Source organism: Ursus maritimus (genome assembly GCF_017311325.1).
Source record: "Ursus maritimus isolate PB19 chromosome X unlocalized genomic scaffold, ASM1731132v1 scaffold_X1, whole genome shotgun sequence".
NCBI lineage: Eukaryota > Metazoa > Chordata > Mammalia > Carnivora > Ursidae > Ursus > Ursus maritimus.
Window position 1 is genome coordinate 84,141,059 of NW_024423319.1, and position 19,190 is coordinate 84,160,248.

The window sequence follows — 19,190 nt, forward strand, 5'->3', positions numbered from 1 at the left end:
CTCAATAAAACTATTTTTAAAAAGAGTTTATTTATTTGAAAGCACGCGAGTGAGCATGAGTTGGGGGGAAGGTCAGTGGGAGAGGGAGAAGCAGGCTCCCTACTGATTGGGGAGCCCGACGTGGAGCTCGATCCCGGACCCCGGGATCATGACCTGAGCTGAAAGCAGACACTTAACCAACTGAGACACCCAGACACTCCTCAATAAAGCTATTTTTTAAAAAGTATCTTCTAAAGTGATATATTGCTTTTACACTTATGAGGTGGCAGTTGGAGCCACGAATTTTGCCAATGTTTAATTCTTATTCTCCAGTAACATTTTAGCTTGCAAAAAATAGCACGTAGGAAGAATAATATGAAGGTAGGTTAGCACTGTAGTGTGTTTTATAAGCTTACGATGAAAATAAAAAGGAACATAATCATAACAAATGATTACTAAGCCATTATTTATTAGTTTTTCTTGAGCGTTAGGTATAGTAAGAACGGAATCCAAAACAGACATGGTCCCCCCCTCCCCTTCTAGCAATCTGTAAAGAATCAAGAGGCTGGTCGACAGCTGAACGATTCTCTGTATTTCTATAAAGCCTTTGCAGAAGGCTTTTTAGTGTGTTATCAAAACTACCTGTTGTCCCTTACTAAGATGCCCTTTTAAAAATCGTAAAAAAATTAACCCTGTTAATAATACCATTTCTTTAATTTTTTTGCAACTAGATTGAAATTTCAGCTCTAGAATTTTCTACGTGTCTTCAAAAGTTCCTCCAGTAGGAAAGAAGGCCTGCCACTCATCCCGCATAGGGATAGGGAGGAATTCCTTTGACCCCCAGGCCAGTTATCTGTTAAAAAAAGAGAGAAACTTTGCTAAAAGGTAGTTCACAAGTATTCTTCAAAAGCATTTTTTACGATTCATAGTAATATATTTAGCCACCAATTATCCTTGTTTTATTTCCTATCATAAAAAGGAATTACCTACATATTGCATGGTGCACTGGGTGTTATATGCAAATAATGAATCATGGAACATTGCATCAAAAACTGGGGATGTACTGTATGGTGACTAATATAACAAAATAAAAAAAAATAAAGACTTCAATATGGGGGAAAAAAAGGAATTACCTGATTAGGTCAGGTCCAACCCAATTATTCACATTGGTAATAATCCAACTAGCAACCGTCTGCAATTAACTTGGATTTAAAACTGAATTTATTTCTACCGTCACCCTATTTCTTTTCTTTTTTTTTTTTAAGATTTTATTTATTTGTCAGAGAGAGAGCACAAGCAGGGGGAACAGCAGGCAGAGGGGGAAACAGACTCCCCGCTGATCTGGGACCTTGATGTGATCCCAGAACCCTGGGATCATGACTTGAGCCGAAGGCAGACGCTTAACCGACTGAGCCACCCAGGCGTTCCAATTCCTATTTCTTTTCAGTCTGAGATGTCCATAATTTTTATCAGTGTTCATTTTGTTGCAAAAAAGAAGTTAAGAAACCCAAAGGTATTCCTGTGGCATCAAAACAATCAACTGATCTCATGAGCATGTTTCAAACACTGGTTTTCCAAGCCCATTCTACTGATTTACAGAATTTCGGCAAACACTATTGAAACACAAAACTGTTTCGAAATACTGCACAAAGTAGGCTAAACACATGATCTTGGACTTATGTTTGGGAAATCTAAATAAAACGTTTTTAAAAGTCTAGCATGATGAGCTTAAAAATGCTAAATAGAGGGGCGCTTGGGTGGCTCGGCTGGTTAAGCGTCTGCCTTCGGCTCAGGTCATGATCTCAGGGTCTTGAGATCAAGCCCTGGGTCAGTCTCTGTGCTGGGTGTGGAGACTGCTCAAGATTTTCTCTCTCCCCCTCTCCCTCCGCCCTCCCTGGCCTAATTTGCTCTCGAGCGCGCAAGCGCACATACCTGCTCTCTCTCTCTCTCTAGAAAAAAAATGCTAAATAGAATTATGTTTTGGAAGTATGAAAAAGCACTAATCGGGGTGCTTGGGTGTCTCAGTCAGTTGGGTGTCTGCCTTCTGCTCAGGTCATGATTCCAGGGTCCAGGGATCGAGTCAGTCCCTCGACGGGCTCCCTGCTCAGTGGGGAGTCTGCTTCTCCCTCTCCCTCTGCCCCACCCACCCCCGGCTCGTGCTCTCTCGTGATCACTGTCTCTCTCAAATACATAAATACGTAAAAGGAAAAGCAATAATCACTCACTTAGCTAAGGACCTCCCACCTCACCCTCAAAATAAAAGAGCGAGCCAGATCACCTTGAAAATTCCACCAGCTTCAGGCTGCTGCAGAAGACCCTCGGGGTCCGTTCCGTCCCGGGCACAGGTCACATACATTTCAGAGTAGTCCTTCCCTCCGAAGCAGCATGAAGTTGTTTTAACAACAGGCAACTTCACAGTCTGGAGTCTTTTCCCTAGATCACCAAATATTTTATTGAAAGTCCAGCTCTAGCACATTTCCAACCTGCACAACCGTTCGGACCCTTTGCAGAGGATTAGGGATATTCAAAAAGGATTGTGGAGGTCAGACTTCAACCATGTTTTTTGTTTTTGTTTTTTTAAAGATTTTACGTATCCATTTGACAGAGAGCGTGCGCAGGGGAGAGGGAGAGGGAGAGGGAGAGAGGGAGAGAGAGAGAGAGAGAGCGCGAGCGCACCAGCAGGGAGAGAGGCAAGCAGAGGGAGAAGCAGGCTCCCTGCTGAGCAAGGAGCCCGATGCCAGACTCGATCCCAGGACCCTGAGCTCATGACCTGAGCCGAAGGCTGACGCTCAACCGCCCGAGTCACCCAGGCGCCCCTCAGCCATGTGTTTAACCTACCTTCCCTGACAATTTGTTTTGGGGAAAAACATTTACCTCCACAGGAAAAGAAGTTCTGACTCTTAAGTTTGGGACCCTATCTTTGGCCTTTATTTCCAAAATCATCCTATTGAGACCTCTGAATGGATCTCTATGTGACTTTACTAGGAACGAAGTTTCTCTAGTCGCTAGTGTCTCGTTTTTTCTAGACATGGCAGGGATTTTTTTTTTAATTTTGCTGCAGGCCTACCTGTCTCAGGATCTAAACGAATCACTCTTCCTCCATTGTAGCAGGCCACCCAGAGCTTCCCCTCCGTATCGATACACATTCCATCTGGAATCTGCTCTTCTTTCTCCAGCTTATAAACACTTCTGCGGTTGGCTAGGGTAAAAAAAACAAACAAACACACACGACAAAACAACAGGCCACTCAATACCGAGCATCAGACAAGGAGCTCTCAAGCTGTCTATCCTGATCTCTTCTGCGTATCCAGGGCCTGGCATGTGGGACGGTTCAGAAGAATTCCTAACTCTACGACAAAAATGTCCAGGGCGCCTGGGGGGCTCAGTCGGTGAAGCGTCTGCCTTTGGCTCAGGTCATGATCCCAGGGTCCTGGGATCGAGTCCTGATTCAGGCTCCCTGGTTCAGTGGGGGGAGTCTGCTTCTCCCTCTGCCTCTCCCTCTGCTTGTGCTTTCTTTCTCAGATAAATAAATAAAATCTTTAAAAAAACCTTTTTTTTAAAAAAGCAAAAATGTCCAGAAGCATGAGTGGGCACTCCTCAACAAAGGATTTTTACATGATTTGGAGGGCGATTACATTCTCTTTAGTCTGGGTACAGACATATCTGTATAAGCTTTCAGGGGAGGAGAGAAGAAAAGGAAGTAGAATTTTTTTTTAAGATTTTATTTATTTGACAGAGACTGCATGCGTGAGCACACAAGCAGGGGGAGCTGCAGAGGGAGAGGGAGAAGCACACTCCCTGCTGAGCAGGGAGCCCGACTCCGGACTCGATCCCACTCCGGACTCGATCCCAGGACCCTGGGATCATGACCTGAGCCGAAGGCAGATGCTTCACCGACTGAGCCCCCCAGGCGCCCCTGAAAGGAAGTAGAATTCTTAATAAAATACCCATAGTTCTTTTTGAGGTTGACCCGAACTGAAGGTCTGCACACCCACCTTGGATACATTTCGGTCTGTGGTTAGACCGTTGCTGTTTTCCTTATAAAAATGCCGACTTTGTGATGAAGTCCAAGGTCTAGAAGGCAACTTAATGGTACCATATGAACGGTTCATACACAAAAAGTAGTCAGACGTTCGCGTTGTTTCTGCCCGACCCAATGCTCCAAAATCATCTTATCAAAATTCAGTATTAAAGAGCTTATTTCTGAAAGGAGGGGTATTGGGGAGCCAACTGGCTGGCCCAGAAGGGGGAATCACAGTATACCAAAAAACCATCAAACCCCAGAGAACTTTACACTACAAAATTCTGGTCATTATAGTAATCGCATCGAGACATAATGGAAAAAAAAATGTTAAAACCATGTGTCAGTAAAAATGGGTAAAAACAGTCATAAAAAAGAGCGCTCTGTATTTCAAAGCAAAACATCTGTCCTGAAGTAACTTGCCTCTCGTTAAATCTACACGAGAGTCTTGTGATTTTTTTTTTCCAAGTCCCTTTTATTATTGGTTTTGCTCTTGCGGTTTGGCACCTTTCACAAAACAGTTTCAAGTGCTCCCTTCTAAATTCTTCTCGAGAATTCCTTCCCTCCCAGTTTCCAGCTCTAGCTCGCGTTGAGCCCACGGATGGGATTGACCACTCTGCAGCTACTTTGTAAACTCTTCCATTCTGGAAGATTATTAATTCGTCTCTGAGTATTTGCCTCTGGTTAACTCAAGTACGAAGGAGCAATTTCAACCTCAAACCTTAACTTGCCATTCCTTTATCTCGCTCTGCTGGGCATTACTGGCCGATAGGCGCCTCTTGTCGAACAGGGTCCATTGCACAGTGAGCCTCTTTCTAGGGATGGTGGCAAAAAGGGGGATAAGGATCTATTCACGTTACGCCGACGGTGGCCATGGTTAGGTGTGTTGAGGGCCATGGTTTGACTGTCAGCATAGTCGAGTTTGGGTAATTATGACTACGTTGGAATCATCACATCGGCCAGTTCTTTGCCAAGTAAGGGCCTTTTCATACGAGTCGAGGAAGAGGCAGCTTCCTAGTTATACACAGACGAAAAACACACTCCCAGCAGTATTAAGAAAAAGAATGAAAAAGTACGTACAGATCTTTCCTGTCTGCAGGTCGTAGTCAAAGGCGTCCACGGAGTAGGACAGGCTGTCAATATAGTAGAAGATTTTGTGGTCCAGGGACCAATCCAAACCATTGGAGATGTCCACCTGGTCAAAATACTTCTCCACGTGGTGGTCAGGAAAGAGGGAGTAGAGGGACCCCTGGTGCCGCTCCAGGACCGCGGGGGCCGTCTCCTCAGCCATGGTCCCTACAAGACCCCAAAAGCACTGAGTTTAGCTCCACAACACCTTGCCCCATGCCCTACACCATCTTTTATGACCAGGGTTCCTTTCCCATCACTGAATCGAGGAATCTGGGTTCTATATTAAAAAGAAAATGACAACAGGATGCCTGGGTGGCTCAGTCAGTGAAGCGTCTGCCTTGGGCTTGGGTCATGATCCCAGGGTCCCGGGCTCGAGTCCCGCATCGGGCTCCTTGCTCAGCAGGGAGCCTGCTTCTCCCTCTGCCTGCCGCTCCCCCTGCTTGTGCTCACTCTCTGACGAATGAATGAATACCATCTTTATATGACAACTACCTTGCTTATGATGCAAATGAAAATTACACTGACAGGTCCGGTTCCGGATAAGAAGGACTACATCTCCACCAACCCCACTTTCTCCCACTGAGCGCGACTATACAATCTGGACAAAACAGCCAGTGGAGCTATTTGAGAAACTCTGAAAAGGAAATGAATCGGGCAGCTCGGGGAAGAACAGTAGAATTTGCAGGGCCGCCTAACTGGTGGCGAGGTCTCCATTATATTCCCCAGTATGTCCCAGCCTGAACTCGACGCAGCCCGCAACCTGGACGTGAGCACTGTGGGGAAGACAGAGAGCCAAGAGAAACCCTCTCAATCTGGCTCAAGGAGCAGAAGAGGAAACTCCTGAGGCTCGGAGAGTGGAAGAAATGCCCTGGTTCTTTTCCACTCCTTTCTCCGGTCCTCAGGCTATCCTGCAGCAAGGGTAGTAACAGCAGAGTGGTGGACAACAGGAAACTGCAGGAATCAAGACTCAGGGGAAGGGGACATTCCTCTCCAACGGGGTGAAGCTGTGGCTCCAGAAGGGCAGAGCCAAATACTGCTGCTTTTACGTGTGGTTTTATCCACCCTCCCCCCCCCTTCTGCTGCTGCTTGGCCCTGGAGACAGCACCGTCCTAGAAATGGGTGGTTTCAGGCTGGACGAATGACAAGGACAGCTCCAGGAAAATGGAAAGTACCTGGAGATAGTCAAGAGGGACATTGTTCAGGAATGCAATTCCATAAAGCTGTTTATGATCTCCTGGGCTCATCTTCTACTTGTATGCGCACGAATCTGGTTCTAATTAGCATACCAAAGACTGAGAATGCAGCTGTGGTTAAACTCCTAAGTCTCAGGCCAGCCACGGAGTGGCCCACATGTGGGCCAGATCCTAATGGCACCTCAGAGAGAGCAGGCTGGAGCTTTTCTGTTAAACCTTCTGAACCTAAACATATATAGATTGCTTATGAGGACAAATATATCAACATTCTGCATAGGATTTAAACAAGACCTAGGGTCTCAAAGAAATAGTCAAAAGGTCTAGGATACCATCCACTATACTTGGCAAGGCAAAGAAGTCGAAGACACAAAAACCAGCCAAATAAAAATTTTAGAACTGAGAAAAAAAAAATAACTGAAATAAACTGTCTGATGGATTTGCTAGCAGGATAGAGATGACAAAGGAAAGAGGCAGTGTAGCGAATAACAGGTCAATAGAAATTATCCAGGGGCGCTTGGCCGGCTCAGTCAGTAGAGCACGTGATTCTTGATCTTGGAGTTGTGAGTTTGAACCCCACGTTGGGCCTAGAGATTACTGTAAAAAAATTAAAATCTTAAACAAAATGAAGAAAAGAAATTATCCAATGTGAACATCATTGCAGAAAACCACAGATTCAAGCAGCATAAGCCCGAAACAGGAGATAATCCCAAAGAAACCTATACCCAGACACATCATAATCAAAATTCTGAAAACTAAAGTCAAATAGAAATCCCTAAGAAAGAAAGAAAAATGACATATAGAAGAATAATGATTTCAATCACTGTTGATTTTTTCATGAGAAGCCATGGAGGTCAGAAGGAAGTGACGCTTTTTTTTTTCCTTTTTCTTTTTTCTAAAGCTGGCTCCTTGCCGAGCATGGAGCCCAACATGGGGGCTTGAACTCATGACCCTGAGATCAAGACCTGAGCTGACATCAAGAGTCGGATGCTTAACCGACTGAGCCACCGAGGCGCCCTTGAAGGGACCCATTTTTCATCTGCTAAAAGAAAAAAAAAGTGTCAGCCTAGAATTCTATATTCAGTGAAAATATCTTTCAAGAATGAAGGTGAAATAAAGATATTCTCACATCAAGTAAAACTGGGAAACTTCACAGCCAGCAGACCTGCTAAAGGGAAGGGGAAGATACGAAAAGGCATCTTGGAACATCGGAATGAAGGAAGAGCAACAGAGATAGTAAATGCAATAGGCTGTTCTTCTCCTCTTTAGTTCTTGAAAGTGTTTTTGTTGTTGTTGTTGTTAAAGATTTTATTTTTCTTAAGATTTTTTATTTTTTATAATAATTTTTTATTATGTTAGTCACCATACAGTACATCCCTAGTTTTTGATGTAAAGTTCCATGATTCATTACTTGCATATAACACCCAGTGCACCATGCAATACATGCCTTCCTTACTACCCATCACTGGCCTATCCCGATCCCCCACCCCCTCCCCTCTGAATCTCTCAGTTTGTTTCCCAGAGTCCATAGTCTCTCATGGTTCATTCCCCCTTCTATTTACCCCCCTTCGTTCTTCCCTTCCTTCTCCTACCGATCTTCCTATTTCTTATGTTCCATAAATGAGTGAAACCAAAATCATTAGCCATCAGGGAAATTCAGATCAAAACCACATTGAGATACCACCTTACACCAGTTAGAATGGCAAAAATTGACAAGGCAAGAAACAACAATTGTTGGAGAGGATGTGGAGAAAGGGGATCCCTCCTACATTGGTGGTGGGAATGCAAGTTGGTACAGCCACTCTGGAAAACAGTGTAGAGGTCCTTTAAAAAGTTAAAAATTGAGCTACCCTATGATCCAGCAATTGCACTACTGGGTATTTATCCCAAAGATACAGACGTAGTGAAGAGAAGGGCCATATGCACCCCAATGTTCATAGCAACATTGTCCACAATAGCTAAATTGTGGAAGGAGCCAAGATGTCCTTCAACAGATGACTGGATTAAGAAGATGGGGTCCAGATACACAATGGAATATTACTCAGCCATCAGAAAGAATGATTTCACAACATTTGCAGCAACATGGATGGGACTGGAGGAGATTAAAATTTTTTATTTTGAAGTAATTTCTATACCCAACGTGGGCCTTGAACTCACCACCCCGAGATCAAGAGTCGCAAACTCCACCAACTGAGCCAGCCAGGTGCCCCAGTTCTTTAAAATATTTCTGATGGTTAAAAGCAAAAATTACATTTTTCTGACAGGATTTATATGTACATATATAGAGGCAACCATAGCATAAAGAAGCGATAATCAATTGAAGTGGTAAAATCTTGGTTCTAGATAGACTGCAAAAAGTTAACTGTATATTTTGCAATCCCTTCAGAAGCCCTTAAAAAACGAAATAGAGAGATACAGTGAAAGATCACCATAAATAAATTAAAATCGAATTCCAAAAGAAGATTCACGCAGCCCAAAAGGAGGCAGGAAAAGGGAAGCGGAAGACAAAAAATGCAGAAGGAACGAAGAGAAAACAAGTAACAACGTGGTAGATCTAAGTCAAAGCATATTAATAATTACACTAAACGTAAATAATCTAGATACACCAACTAAGATACTGTTAAGATGAATTTTTTAAAAATCGAACTGTTTGCTGGCCTTAAGAAACTCACTTCAGATATAATGATATAGATCGTGTAAAAGTGAAAGGATGGGAAAAGCTACACCATGCAAATATTGATTAAAATGTTAGCTGGAGGGGCTATGTTAACATCAGACAAAATATACTTAGGGCAACGAAAACTATCAGGGACACACAGAGGTCCTCCATATGGTGAAAACGGTCAGTTCACTGAGGCGACGTAGAAATCCTGAACTTGTAGGTGCTTAACAACAGAGCTTGAAAATACACAAAGCAAAAATCAGAACTGAAGAGAAATAGACAAATCCATAATTACAGTTGGAGATGTCAGCATCCCTCTCTCAGTAATAGATACAAGTAGATAGAAAAATCAGCAAAGAAATAAACTGAACAGCATCAACCGATCTAAGTGACATTTACCGAACACCCCACTCAACAGCAGCGGAGCACACGTTCTTCTCAAGTGCACATCGGATATTCACTTAGACTTGAGTGTGATCTTGGGGGACAGAGCAGAATTCGACTGTAATGAAGAAACTGGAAAGTTCATCTAGTGTACCAAGTTCCATCTGAAATAAGAGTGGGTTAAAGGAAAATAGACAAAAGTTGGGAAGCCTGAAGAGCAAGCAAGACAGGATAAATCCTCCCTCCCAGGGCAGAAGATGTTCACGCAGCAGTTTCCTGCCCTGAGGAGACAGCTATGGGCTGTTGCGTTTGTTTCACTAATATTCCTCCCCACTGTCTGCCTCACAGGAAGAGATGCCTGGAACATGGATGTGAATTCTGCACTGCTTGGAAAAGGTTCTACCTTAGTGGGAAAGAACAAGATGGAGCCCTGGCTTATACGTCACTACCTCGTAGTGGACACAGACAGGCCAGACCTTGGATGTGGGGACACCTTCAGGATTCTACCCACCACCTCGAGACTCCATCCTGACTATCAAATGACCCTACCCTTTTCTGGTCCAGGGACACCTCCTAGCACCTGCTGAAAGCTACGAACTCTCTAGAAAAGGGTTCTCGGTGCTTTCGGCAGATGTGCAAGACCCGTTTGTACACCCACAATAATGCCTACAATTTTAAGGGGTCTCCTCAGGGCACAAATTAAGAACTGGAGACTTCAGGCTAAGGACTCAGGCTTCTGAGGACTCCTTTATTGTGTCTCACAAAGTGCCACAGAACTGTGAACTATAGCCGTAAGGGAGAGAGAAACTCAATTTCAATGGCATGTAGGGTATCCAATCCTATTTCCTTGTCCTGCAGAAATCAGTGGCAGAAGGGCTTCCAACAGATTCTCATCTTTAATCTTTCGACCTGTCCTGGACTAGATCTGTGGTTGTGTAAAGCCCGGGAAGACGGGGAACAAGCCATAGCCGGTTGCTCAGACCTCAGGAAACTTCCATGCTGAGAGTGAATGGAGCCATGGCAGCAAGAACGTGAGGGGACGGGGAGGTGGAAAGAGCAGGGATTTGGAATCGACTCTGGCTAACTTGTTTTGAGGGGAAGTAAATGAGAACATACGTGAAATGCATTATTTAATTGGGCTAGAGTTAACATTCACGGAAAGCTGGACGTAAGCCATTCTCCATCATAGTCAACATTGGTTCAAGCAAGAGTCATCAACAAATGTAAAACCCAAGGGAGATGTTTTGACGAGGACCAGGATATTTGATCGGTCTTAAAGTATCTCCCCCAGTGCTGTAGCCAGCCTCCAAGATGGCCCCGAATGATCCCTGCCTTCCAGAATGATCCCTTCTATCATCGTGTGACCAAGAGCACATGGCAGAAATGACGTTATGTCACTTCTGAGATTGGTTATAAGACCGTAGCCTCTGTCTTGGGTGTCCTCATTCTCTCCTCTCTCATCACTGGCCCTGGGGAAGCCATGTGCACAGCAGCCCTATGGAGAGGCCCATGTGGTAAGGAACTGAAGCCCCCTGCCGACCCCATGTGAGTGAGCCTAGACACGAATCCTCCAGGCCCCTTGACAGACCCCCTTCAGAGGCCACAGCCCCCGGCCAACAGCTTGACGGCAACTTCACGGTAGAGCCCTGAACTAGAACCATCTGGCTAACTCACATCCAGATTCTTAACCTTCAGAAACTATGTGAGATAAAAAATGTTTGTTATTTTAAGCCACTGAATTTCAGGGTAATTTGTCACACAGCAATAGATAACCAATAACCCCCACAAAATGTTTATACATTACAATTAAAAATAGTAACTATGGAGGCGCCTGGGTGGCTCAGTCGGTTAAGCCTCCGACTCTTGTTTTCGGCTCAGGTCACGATCTCAGGGTGGTGAGATCGAGCCCTATGATGGGCTTGTGCTCAGGGCAGAGTCTGCTTGTCCCTCTCCTTGCTCCTCTGCCCCTCTGCCCTCTCTCTCTAAAATAAATCCGATCTTCTGGGGCGCCTGGGTGGCACAGCAGTTAAGCATCTGCCTTCGGCTCAGGGCGTGATCCCGGCGTTATGGGATCGAGCCCCACATCAGGCTCCTCCGCTAGGAGCCTGCTTCTTCCTCTCCCTCTCCCCCTGCTTGTGTTCCCTCTCTCGCTGGCTGTCTCTATCCTGTTGAATAAATAAATAAAATCTTTAAAATAAAATAAAATAAAATAAATCCGATCTTTGAAAAAATAGTAACTATGCAGTAGAGGGATCTGAGAAGAACGTGGCCAGGTGATCAACACTAACATCACCCACGAGAGACATGGTATCCAGGTGGGATACCTGGACAGAGACAGAGCGTCACCTCTGCAGTGTTCTAGCGACAAATGTCCGGCATCAATCTAATCACAAGGAAACATTAGACAAACACAAAAATAAGAGGAACGTGAGGAATATTCTATTAAATGGGGGGAGTTGTGTGGCACTGTATTCTTCAAACACAACAGTGTCATAAAAAAACCAGAAAGGCTGTGTTCTGTCCCAGACAAAAGAGGTTTAAAGAGACACGTCAACTAAATGCAATACATAATCCCAGACTGGACCCTGCACCGGAGGGTAAAATACGCTGTAAAGGACATTATTTGGTTCATGGACAAAACTGGAGTATAGCTAGTACATCAGGAAAAACTGCAACGATGTTAAACTTCTTTAAGGTGATAGCTGTACTGTGGTCATGCGACGGTATGTCGTTTTTCCTGGGAAATTCCCGCAGAAGTATTTTTCGGGGTTAAGGCATGTGATAGATGCAACTTACTTCCAAATGATTCTGGAGAAAAGTATGATTATACAGAGAGCGAGCGAGCAAATGGGACGAAACGCTGACAATAGGTGAATCTTGGTAAAGGGGAGACAGGTGTTGTTTGTACTATTTTTACTTTTTTTTCCTGTAAATTTGAAATTATTTCCAATTTAAAGATCACCAGCAACCACAAAGCCTCTGTTTTAAAGCTCATTTAGGAGCACCTGGGTGGCTCAGTTGCTTAAGCATCTGCCTGCAGCTCGGGTCATGATCCCAGGGTCCTGGGATCGAGCCCTGGATAGGGCTCCTTGCTCAGTGGAGAGGCTGCTTCACCCTCTCCCTCTGCCTCTCCTCCTGCTTGTGTTGTCAAAGAAATAAATAAAATCTTTAAAATTAAAAAATAAAGCTCATTTAAACTACAAAAGTACCACGCATATTTTAGTCTCTGCCAGAGTCAGAAATTGAAAGGAGTATTTCTGAAGCTTTTCTCGTGGGATTTTAAAAAGTTTTAAGTTATTTTAAATTAAATCAAATTAATTATTTTTAACAATTTTTAATAGACTTTGTTTGTTTTTACATTTTTGTTAAGTAAACTCTACCTCCACGTGGGACTCGAACTCACCACCTCAAGATCGAGAGTCACACGCTCTCCCGACAGAGTCAGCCAGGTGCCCCTTGGGATTTTTTTTTTTAAGTGAAAAGCAACTCAAGTAATGAGAAAAGAAGAACCCAAGACGCATTATGAGTAACGTTTTACCCCGACAACTGAGAGACATTCCTAAGTCCCGCTGTTCTCCCAAGCTCGGTCAATACGGCTCGAGATAAAGCGTGCGTACCCGCGAAGTATCTCCCAGCGGGATCCACCTTCCCATCATTGAACCGATTGTTCTTCTTGTCTTTATCCACCGTGGCCAGGGCAACCGCGGACCGATCCTCCCAGTTCAAAGCACAGAACTTTGTTCCAATGGTGGCGACATAGCCTCCTCCCTGGCGAAGGGCCACGGAGCTGACGGGGGCCTCTGCAGGGGCAAAAGCCAGCAATCAGAAGACAGCAGGTGGACAGCAGCCCACGGGCATCCCGCCACCTGGCATCTCTAAGAGGATTCCGGCTCTTTTGATGATGCGAGTGCCCTCTCCCTTCTGCTGAATGGTGAAGGCTACAGAACCCAGTGTATTTGCTGAGCAGTACCCTTGGGCAGCAGAGATAGAAAGGTGAATGAAACCCCACTCTTCTGGAAGCTTCTAGTCTAGTGGGAAAGGCAGGGCAGTCACATGGTCGCAGACACCATACACTGAGGCAGGCGCCACATCAAGTTCAAAGGGCGGGAGGGGGGTGTCCCTAACTGGGATGGGGGGAGAGGGGGAGTTCAGAGCAGCTGTCATGGAGCAAGCCATGCTTGATTCACGTATCTCCAGGAAATTCGGACACAAACCGTGTGTAGTTTCGGCAGCTAGGTATTGCGACCTCTCTCTCTCCCTCTGATCCAGGGCTTGTCTTTTTTAAGGGGCCCTATTTTATGTATTTAATTCAAAGTTGTGGGGCGCCTGGGTGGCTCATTTGGTTAAGCATCTACCTTCGGCTCAGGACATGATCCCAGGGTCCTGGGATCGAGCTCCACATCGGGCTCCTTGCTCAGTGGGGAGCCTGCTTCTCCCTCTCCCTCTGCTGCTCCCCTGCTTGTGTTTGCTCTCTCTCTGACAAATACATAAATAAAATCTTTTTTAAAAAGAATTTATTTGGAAAACATTTTCTTTAAGATCTTATTTACTTGAAAGAGAAAGTGGGGGAGGAGGAGCAGAGGGAGAGGAAGGAGCGGGCTCACTCCTGAGTGGGGAGCCCAACTCGGGGCTTGATCCCAAGACCCCGAGATCATGACCTGAGCCAAAACCAAGAGTTGGTCCCTTGGAAACGTTTTCCAAGCACCTATTTGGGCAGTGCAAGGCGCTGGGTACTCTGGGAGCAGCTCTTAGCTCAAAGCCCCATTCAAAAGTTGATTGCAGCCAACTGAGGGACCCAGGGAATCTGCAGGACAGTCCTGGGAGGGTCACATTCTCTTCGTGGATCCCGACCTGTGCCCCGGGACTTGTCAGGTCACTTCTGTAACTTCCTAAGTGAACCGATATCATAAGCCCTTTCCATGGTTTGGGGGTGGCTGCAGATTAGGGGTGGGAATATACCCCTAATGTCTGCATGCTGGCAAAAAGAGACTAGGGAAGGACCGGCTCTGGCCGCTAGTCGTACTCACATCCCTGGGTGACTTAAAAAGCTGTTCTCTCGGGGCGCCTGGGTGGCACAGCGGTTAAGCGTCTGCCTTCGGCTCAGGGCGTGATCCCGGCTTTATGGGATCGAGCCCCACATCAGGCTCCTCTGCTATGAGCCTGCTTCTTCCTCTCCCACTCCCCCTGCTTGTGTTCCCTCTCTCTCTGGCTGTCTCTATCTCTGTCGAATAAATAAATAAAATCTTTAAAAAAAAAAGCAGCTGTTCTCTCTCATTAAAAAAAAGAAAAAGAAAAAGTTTGAGGTTGCCTGTTTTGGGATGAGACTGCCCCAAGGTCACAGGAATTCCTGGTATCTCTTCGCATTAACACAAAACAAGAAGCTTCCTTATCTCTAATCAAGCTCCTACACTTGGGCCAGAGAATGAGAAACCCCTCCTCTGGGAATCACAGGGCCATAAACAGAATCACATTCAAAGGCCCTCGGAATTTGTGATGAATCTGATTTTTTCGGTGAACAGATAGTCCTGGTTGATGCTTTCTAAATCCGAAAGCTCTTCTTTTTACATTCAAAGAAGGGACATACTCGTTTTTTTCTTTTCTTTTGCCAATTAAGGGCTTGGCCTGACCCAGGGCAGACAGCCTTCGCTGTGCCGCAAACGGGGTCTCCGACCTTAAAAGCCGTGATCTGAAGCTGTTAAGGAAAGCTTCTCCGTGCCTGTCAGCAACACCAGATGGGGACTGTCCCCCTCACCCCACGGACCATCCAGAATTTACTCCTGGGTCCAAGTCCAAGTGGGGGGGACACAGAGTGTGGTTTGAGAGAGCCTGACCATCCAGAAGTTTTAAAGCGTATCCAGTAGGCTTCTACAAGTTCTCCGGGGAATGACACATCAGGGGACCCCCCTTCCTGGGTCCCCAGGGAAAAGATGGCTGTCTGGGCACAGTGGGGCCTTCATCCTTACCCACAGTCACTTGCTGCACGCGCTTGCTGAGCGAATCCCACCGGCAAACCTTTTTTGCAGGAATATCTACGAAGAGCAGCGAGTTGGATGCCTCCTCCCACACCGGAGACTCCCCACACCGGCAGTTCTCGCGCAAAACACACTCGATCTTAATGTAAGACATGGTCAACGGGGAGCTCTGCGGAAGGTAGCAGAGATCGAGGGAAAATGTAGTCGCGTGGAGCAAATTCAACAAAACACCTGGCTTAAGGCCCTGGTAAGATCCCAACACAGACTGAGTTTTTCTCAGAACTGGAAAAACACGTTCTCTCAATCTGAACGAAATAGGCGATGTGGCAGGAAGAGACAGGAGAATGAAGAAAGGGCTGATCGTCCCTAAGGTGAGGCATCTTCCATCGACTTACCTGGGCACGTTTTCAAGCTGTCTTTAAAAAAGAGAGATAAAACCCACAGCACCCCAATATCCCTACCTTGGTGTCCGTGACCCTCGAAGAGCTGGCTGCTCCGGGGAGGGAAGGCCGCCCTTTATGCCTGCGCCCTAGCCCCCGAAGGTGGGGGGGGCAGGCAGCTCCCTCATTGGTGGCCCCTCCCCCGCCTGCAGGTCACCAGCTCCTGCTGCCCTCCCCCATCCCCTGATGCTGCCGATTCCCTTCTCCGACGACGGCTCAAAGGCCAGAACCTTCCCACTCTGCATTTTTCTGAAGTGCATTTTTAGAAATATGTTTATCAGTGATAATACACGAAATTAGACTTGACACCCCTTTTCGACTTGGCACCATGGAAAGGCTGGAGAAGAGGACAAGGGCTGGGCGCCACCGGAGGAACTGACAGCCGCTTGGCTATTTCTTGCCACCCCGGGAAGGCATTCTGCCAGTTTGGCAAGGAGTCTTGAACTCCACAGGAGGGAACATTCTACTCTGCGGGTTTAGGCCAGAGTGTGACCAGCGAACAGGGAGAAGACAGACAAAAATTGTCAGAGAAGAAGAAAAAAAAAACCACATTACCTAAGAAAGCCCGGGGGAGAGGAAAACGAGGCAACTTTTCAGAGCCTCCTCTCTTTCCCGAACTCTGCCCAGATGCCGACCCACATTGTCTGCATCGTCAACCTTTCCGCAGGCGCCTTGCTGCTTGGAAGGCAGTGCTCTCATCCACGCATGGGCGAATGCATGACGGGGGGAAAGGAAAGTAATCTTTGGTTTCATATTCCCTTCGACACGTAACTTTTTTTTTTTAATGTAAGAAACACGTATCAAATCTTAAATCCTGAAGCCAGCGTCCTAGCATTTGCAGTCCTCGCTGGCTGTGAAAATTTGGCACGGGCTCCAAAGGCCTTCATGTTATCGATCTGAGATTAAGGCCCAGGATCAGATGCGGGACTTTGGCAATAGCGACTTTTAACCCGGAGCTCCGGCCTGCCAGCCGGGGGCCCGGGGCCCGCAGCTGTCCCTCCCTGCCCGGGCGTCGGAGCCTGGCGGCCGGGGCCCCGGGGAGCGGGCACGCGGCGGCAGGTGCCCACGCTTCATCTGCCGTACGTGTGCGGCGGAGGGGCCTTGGCACAGTCCGGTGGCGCCGCTGCAGCTTCGGGCGACCGCGAGGCCCCGAGAAGCTGAAGGTCGAGCCCGCCTCGTCCCCGGGCCGGCCAAGTGGGGCGCGCGCGGGGCCCAGGTACCCGGGTAGGCGGGGGCGGGGGCGGGGGGCGGTCTCCTTCCAGCCTGCCCCAGCGACTTTGGATCGGCTGTGGCCAGATCCTTCCTCCCTGGGGAGCGGGCGGAGAGGCTGGCGCGACCTCGGCACTCACCGAGCTGGTGACTTCCAGAAGGCGCAAAGGTCAAGCAGGAGAGCCGGAGGGCTGGGTGGGGGACGCGGCCGCTCGGCAGGCGGGTGGCAGCAGCCTGGAGGTGCGGGCTGGGGACGCAACCCCCAACGCTGTCCCCCTCCTCCGTGGCTCCTGGAAGAATCCTACAAAGCCACCCGGGATGGGGGTGGCGGGGAGGGGGGCGGGGCAGAGGCTTGGAGCCCGGTGAGCCGCAGCCTCGGAGTTTGGACGGAGAGCTAAAGTTTATCTCTTACTTAAACAAGAAAAATTGTTAGAATGCCTAACAGATTGGGGTCGAGGGTCCAGTTAAACACAAGCAGGTTAAAAAGGAAAGAACAAAGCGGTTAAACAAATCCACCCTTTTTCTAGCGGGAGAAAGAAAGACTGCTGGCTGGAGGCCAGCTCTTGCAAAGCGTTTTTTGGTGGGGGAAGAGAAAAGGCTTTATTTGATTGGATTTAAAAAAAATCAAATGGAATAAAGGATCCTAAGCAGCGCTCAGCTTCACATTCTCCCTTGAGAGCCTACCCGGCCGTCCATACTGTCTCCAAATAACCTACAAGTTTAAAACATTTAAAAAAATGAAGGGAGGGAGGTAAACATGGGGGTTGCTTCTGGGAAATGGGAGCCAGGAGTAACCGTGAAAGGGTTAAGGGAATTTTCTGGGGTGATGGAGACTATCTGAATGGAGGCTTGAGTTGCACAGAAGTGCGTCCTGTCCAAAGTCATACGGTGGGACACTTGAGATTTGTGCATTTTATTGTACGGGTTGAACGCCAGGTCAGTGCCACCTCATTATCATTATCATTTTAATTTTTTACATAGGCTCCCTGCCCGACGTGGGGCTCAAACTCATGACCCTGAGATCAAGAGTCGCCCGCTTTACCAACTGCGCCCGCCAGGGCCCCCGCGCTATCTCCTTATTGATCTCTCTCAGTCCAGCACGCATTCGCGGCCATCTGCACTGTCCTAAAACCCACACTCTAGTCACAATCACTGTGGCAATCCAGTTCCCTTGAATTCGCTGGGAGGGAGGGCCAGAGATCAAGCTCCAAGGGCACGAGGCTCGCTCTCGGCAGGCAGGAGATGTTTGCGGCAGTCTCAGCTCAAAGTGTCAGGTTGCTGAGAGTAACGGGCACTTAAACAGCCTCAATCATTCCGTCTTCACCCTGGGAGATGTTTAAGACAACTACTCTCCCATGTCCCCATTTACAGATGGGAAAACACGAGTCTACAAAGTGAGGAGACTCCCAAAGTCACACGTAAAGCTGGGAGAAACCTGGCAAATAGGCCAAACCGTCAGCAGAGTAATAAGAACTTGGGGGCCCCTGGCTGGTGCAGTCGGCTGAGCTTTGACTCTTGGTTTCAGCTCAGGCCATGATCTCAGGGTGGTAAGATTGAGCCCCTCATCAGGCTCCCGCTCCGTGTGGAGTCTGCTTCTCCCTCTCCCTCTGCCCCTCCCTCCACCCTGCTGTCTGTCTCTCTGTCTAATAAAATAAAATAAAATAAAATAAAATAAAATAAAATGTCCCCAAACACAAAAATCACTTTGGCCAAAATTTAGAGATATAACAAAGAGAAATTATTTCGAATAATGGTGCACAAAGGGCCTGCAATGTTTTTGTTGGGCCCTCTTCCCATCATGTGGCTTCTTCTACCTCCTTAATGCGGACGACGCCCCAAACTGTATCTCAGCCCAGCCCTCTCCCCCAAACTACAGGCCTGTAGTTCAGATATTCTGCTCAGCTGCACCGCTGGGCTGTCGGAAACCTATCCCTTTATTCTCCACAAACCTGGGAATGCCGCCAGGGTCCCACCAACAGACTGCGGGAGAAGTGTCCGTTTCTTGCCAGGCTTGTTGTCAGCTCCCTGGAGGGCTTGTCTCACCCCTTTGGATCTGCTTCCCAAATGACCCACTAGATGGGGAGTCCTGTAGGGCGGGGAGGGCGTCTCCTTCACCCTCAGCTTGGCCGGCCGTGGTACTGACACATAGAGGCCGTTCAGCTACCTGCTGTGTGTGTGTGTGTGTGTGTGTGTGTGTGTGTG

The 19,190-nt window shown here is 47.2% G+C and overlaps 1 protein-coding gene across 3 annotated transcripts; it reads right to left on the reverse strand.

Moving 5' to 3' along the window:
* Window positions 1-426: 426 nt before the first annotated feature.
* On the reverse strand, window positions 427-17,261 carry RGN (regucalcin). 3 transcript variants are annotated; one of them, XM_040623963.1, is made up of 8 exons: window positions 17,129-17,261; window positions 16,335-16,473; window positions 15,331-15,508; window positions 12,985-13,167; window positions 5,081-5,296; window positions 3,047-3,178; window positions 2,258-2,412; window positions 427-832 (listed from the first exon to the last, which is right to left on the reverse strand). In XM_040623963.1, the coding sequence occupies exons 3-8, from the start codon at window positions 15,491-15,493 to the stop codon at window positions 782-784; spliced, it is 900 nt and encodes a 299-aa protein (XP_040479897.1). In that variant the 5' UTR covers window positions 15,494-15,508; window positions 16,335-16,473; window positions 17,129-17,261; the 3' UTR covers window positions 427-781. The 3 variants fall into 3 exon arrangements, with proteins under 3 accessions (XP_040479897.1, XP_040479945.1, XP_008691071.1); XM_040624011.1 differs by lacking the exon at window positions 16,335-16,473; XM_008692849.2 differs by lacking the exon at window positions 17,129-17,261 and having other exon boundaries at window positions 16,335-16,740.
* Window positions 17,262-19,190: the final 1,929 nt, after the last annotated feature.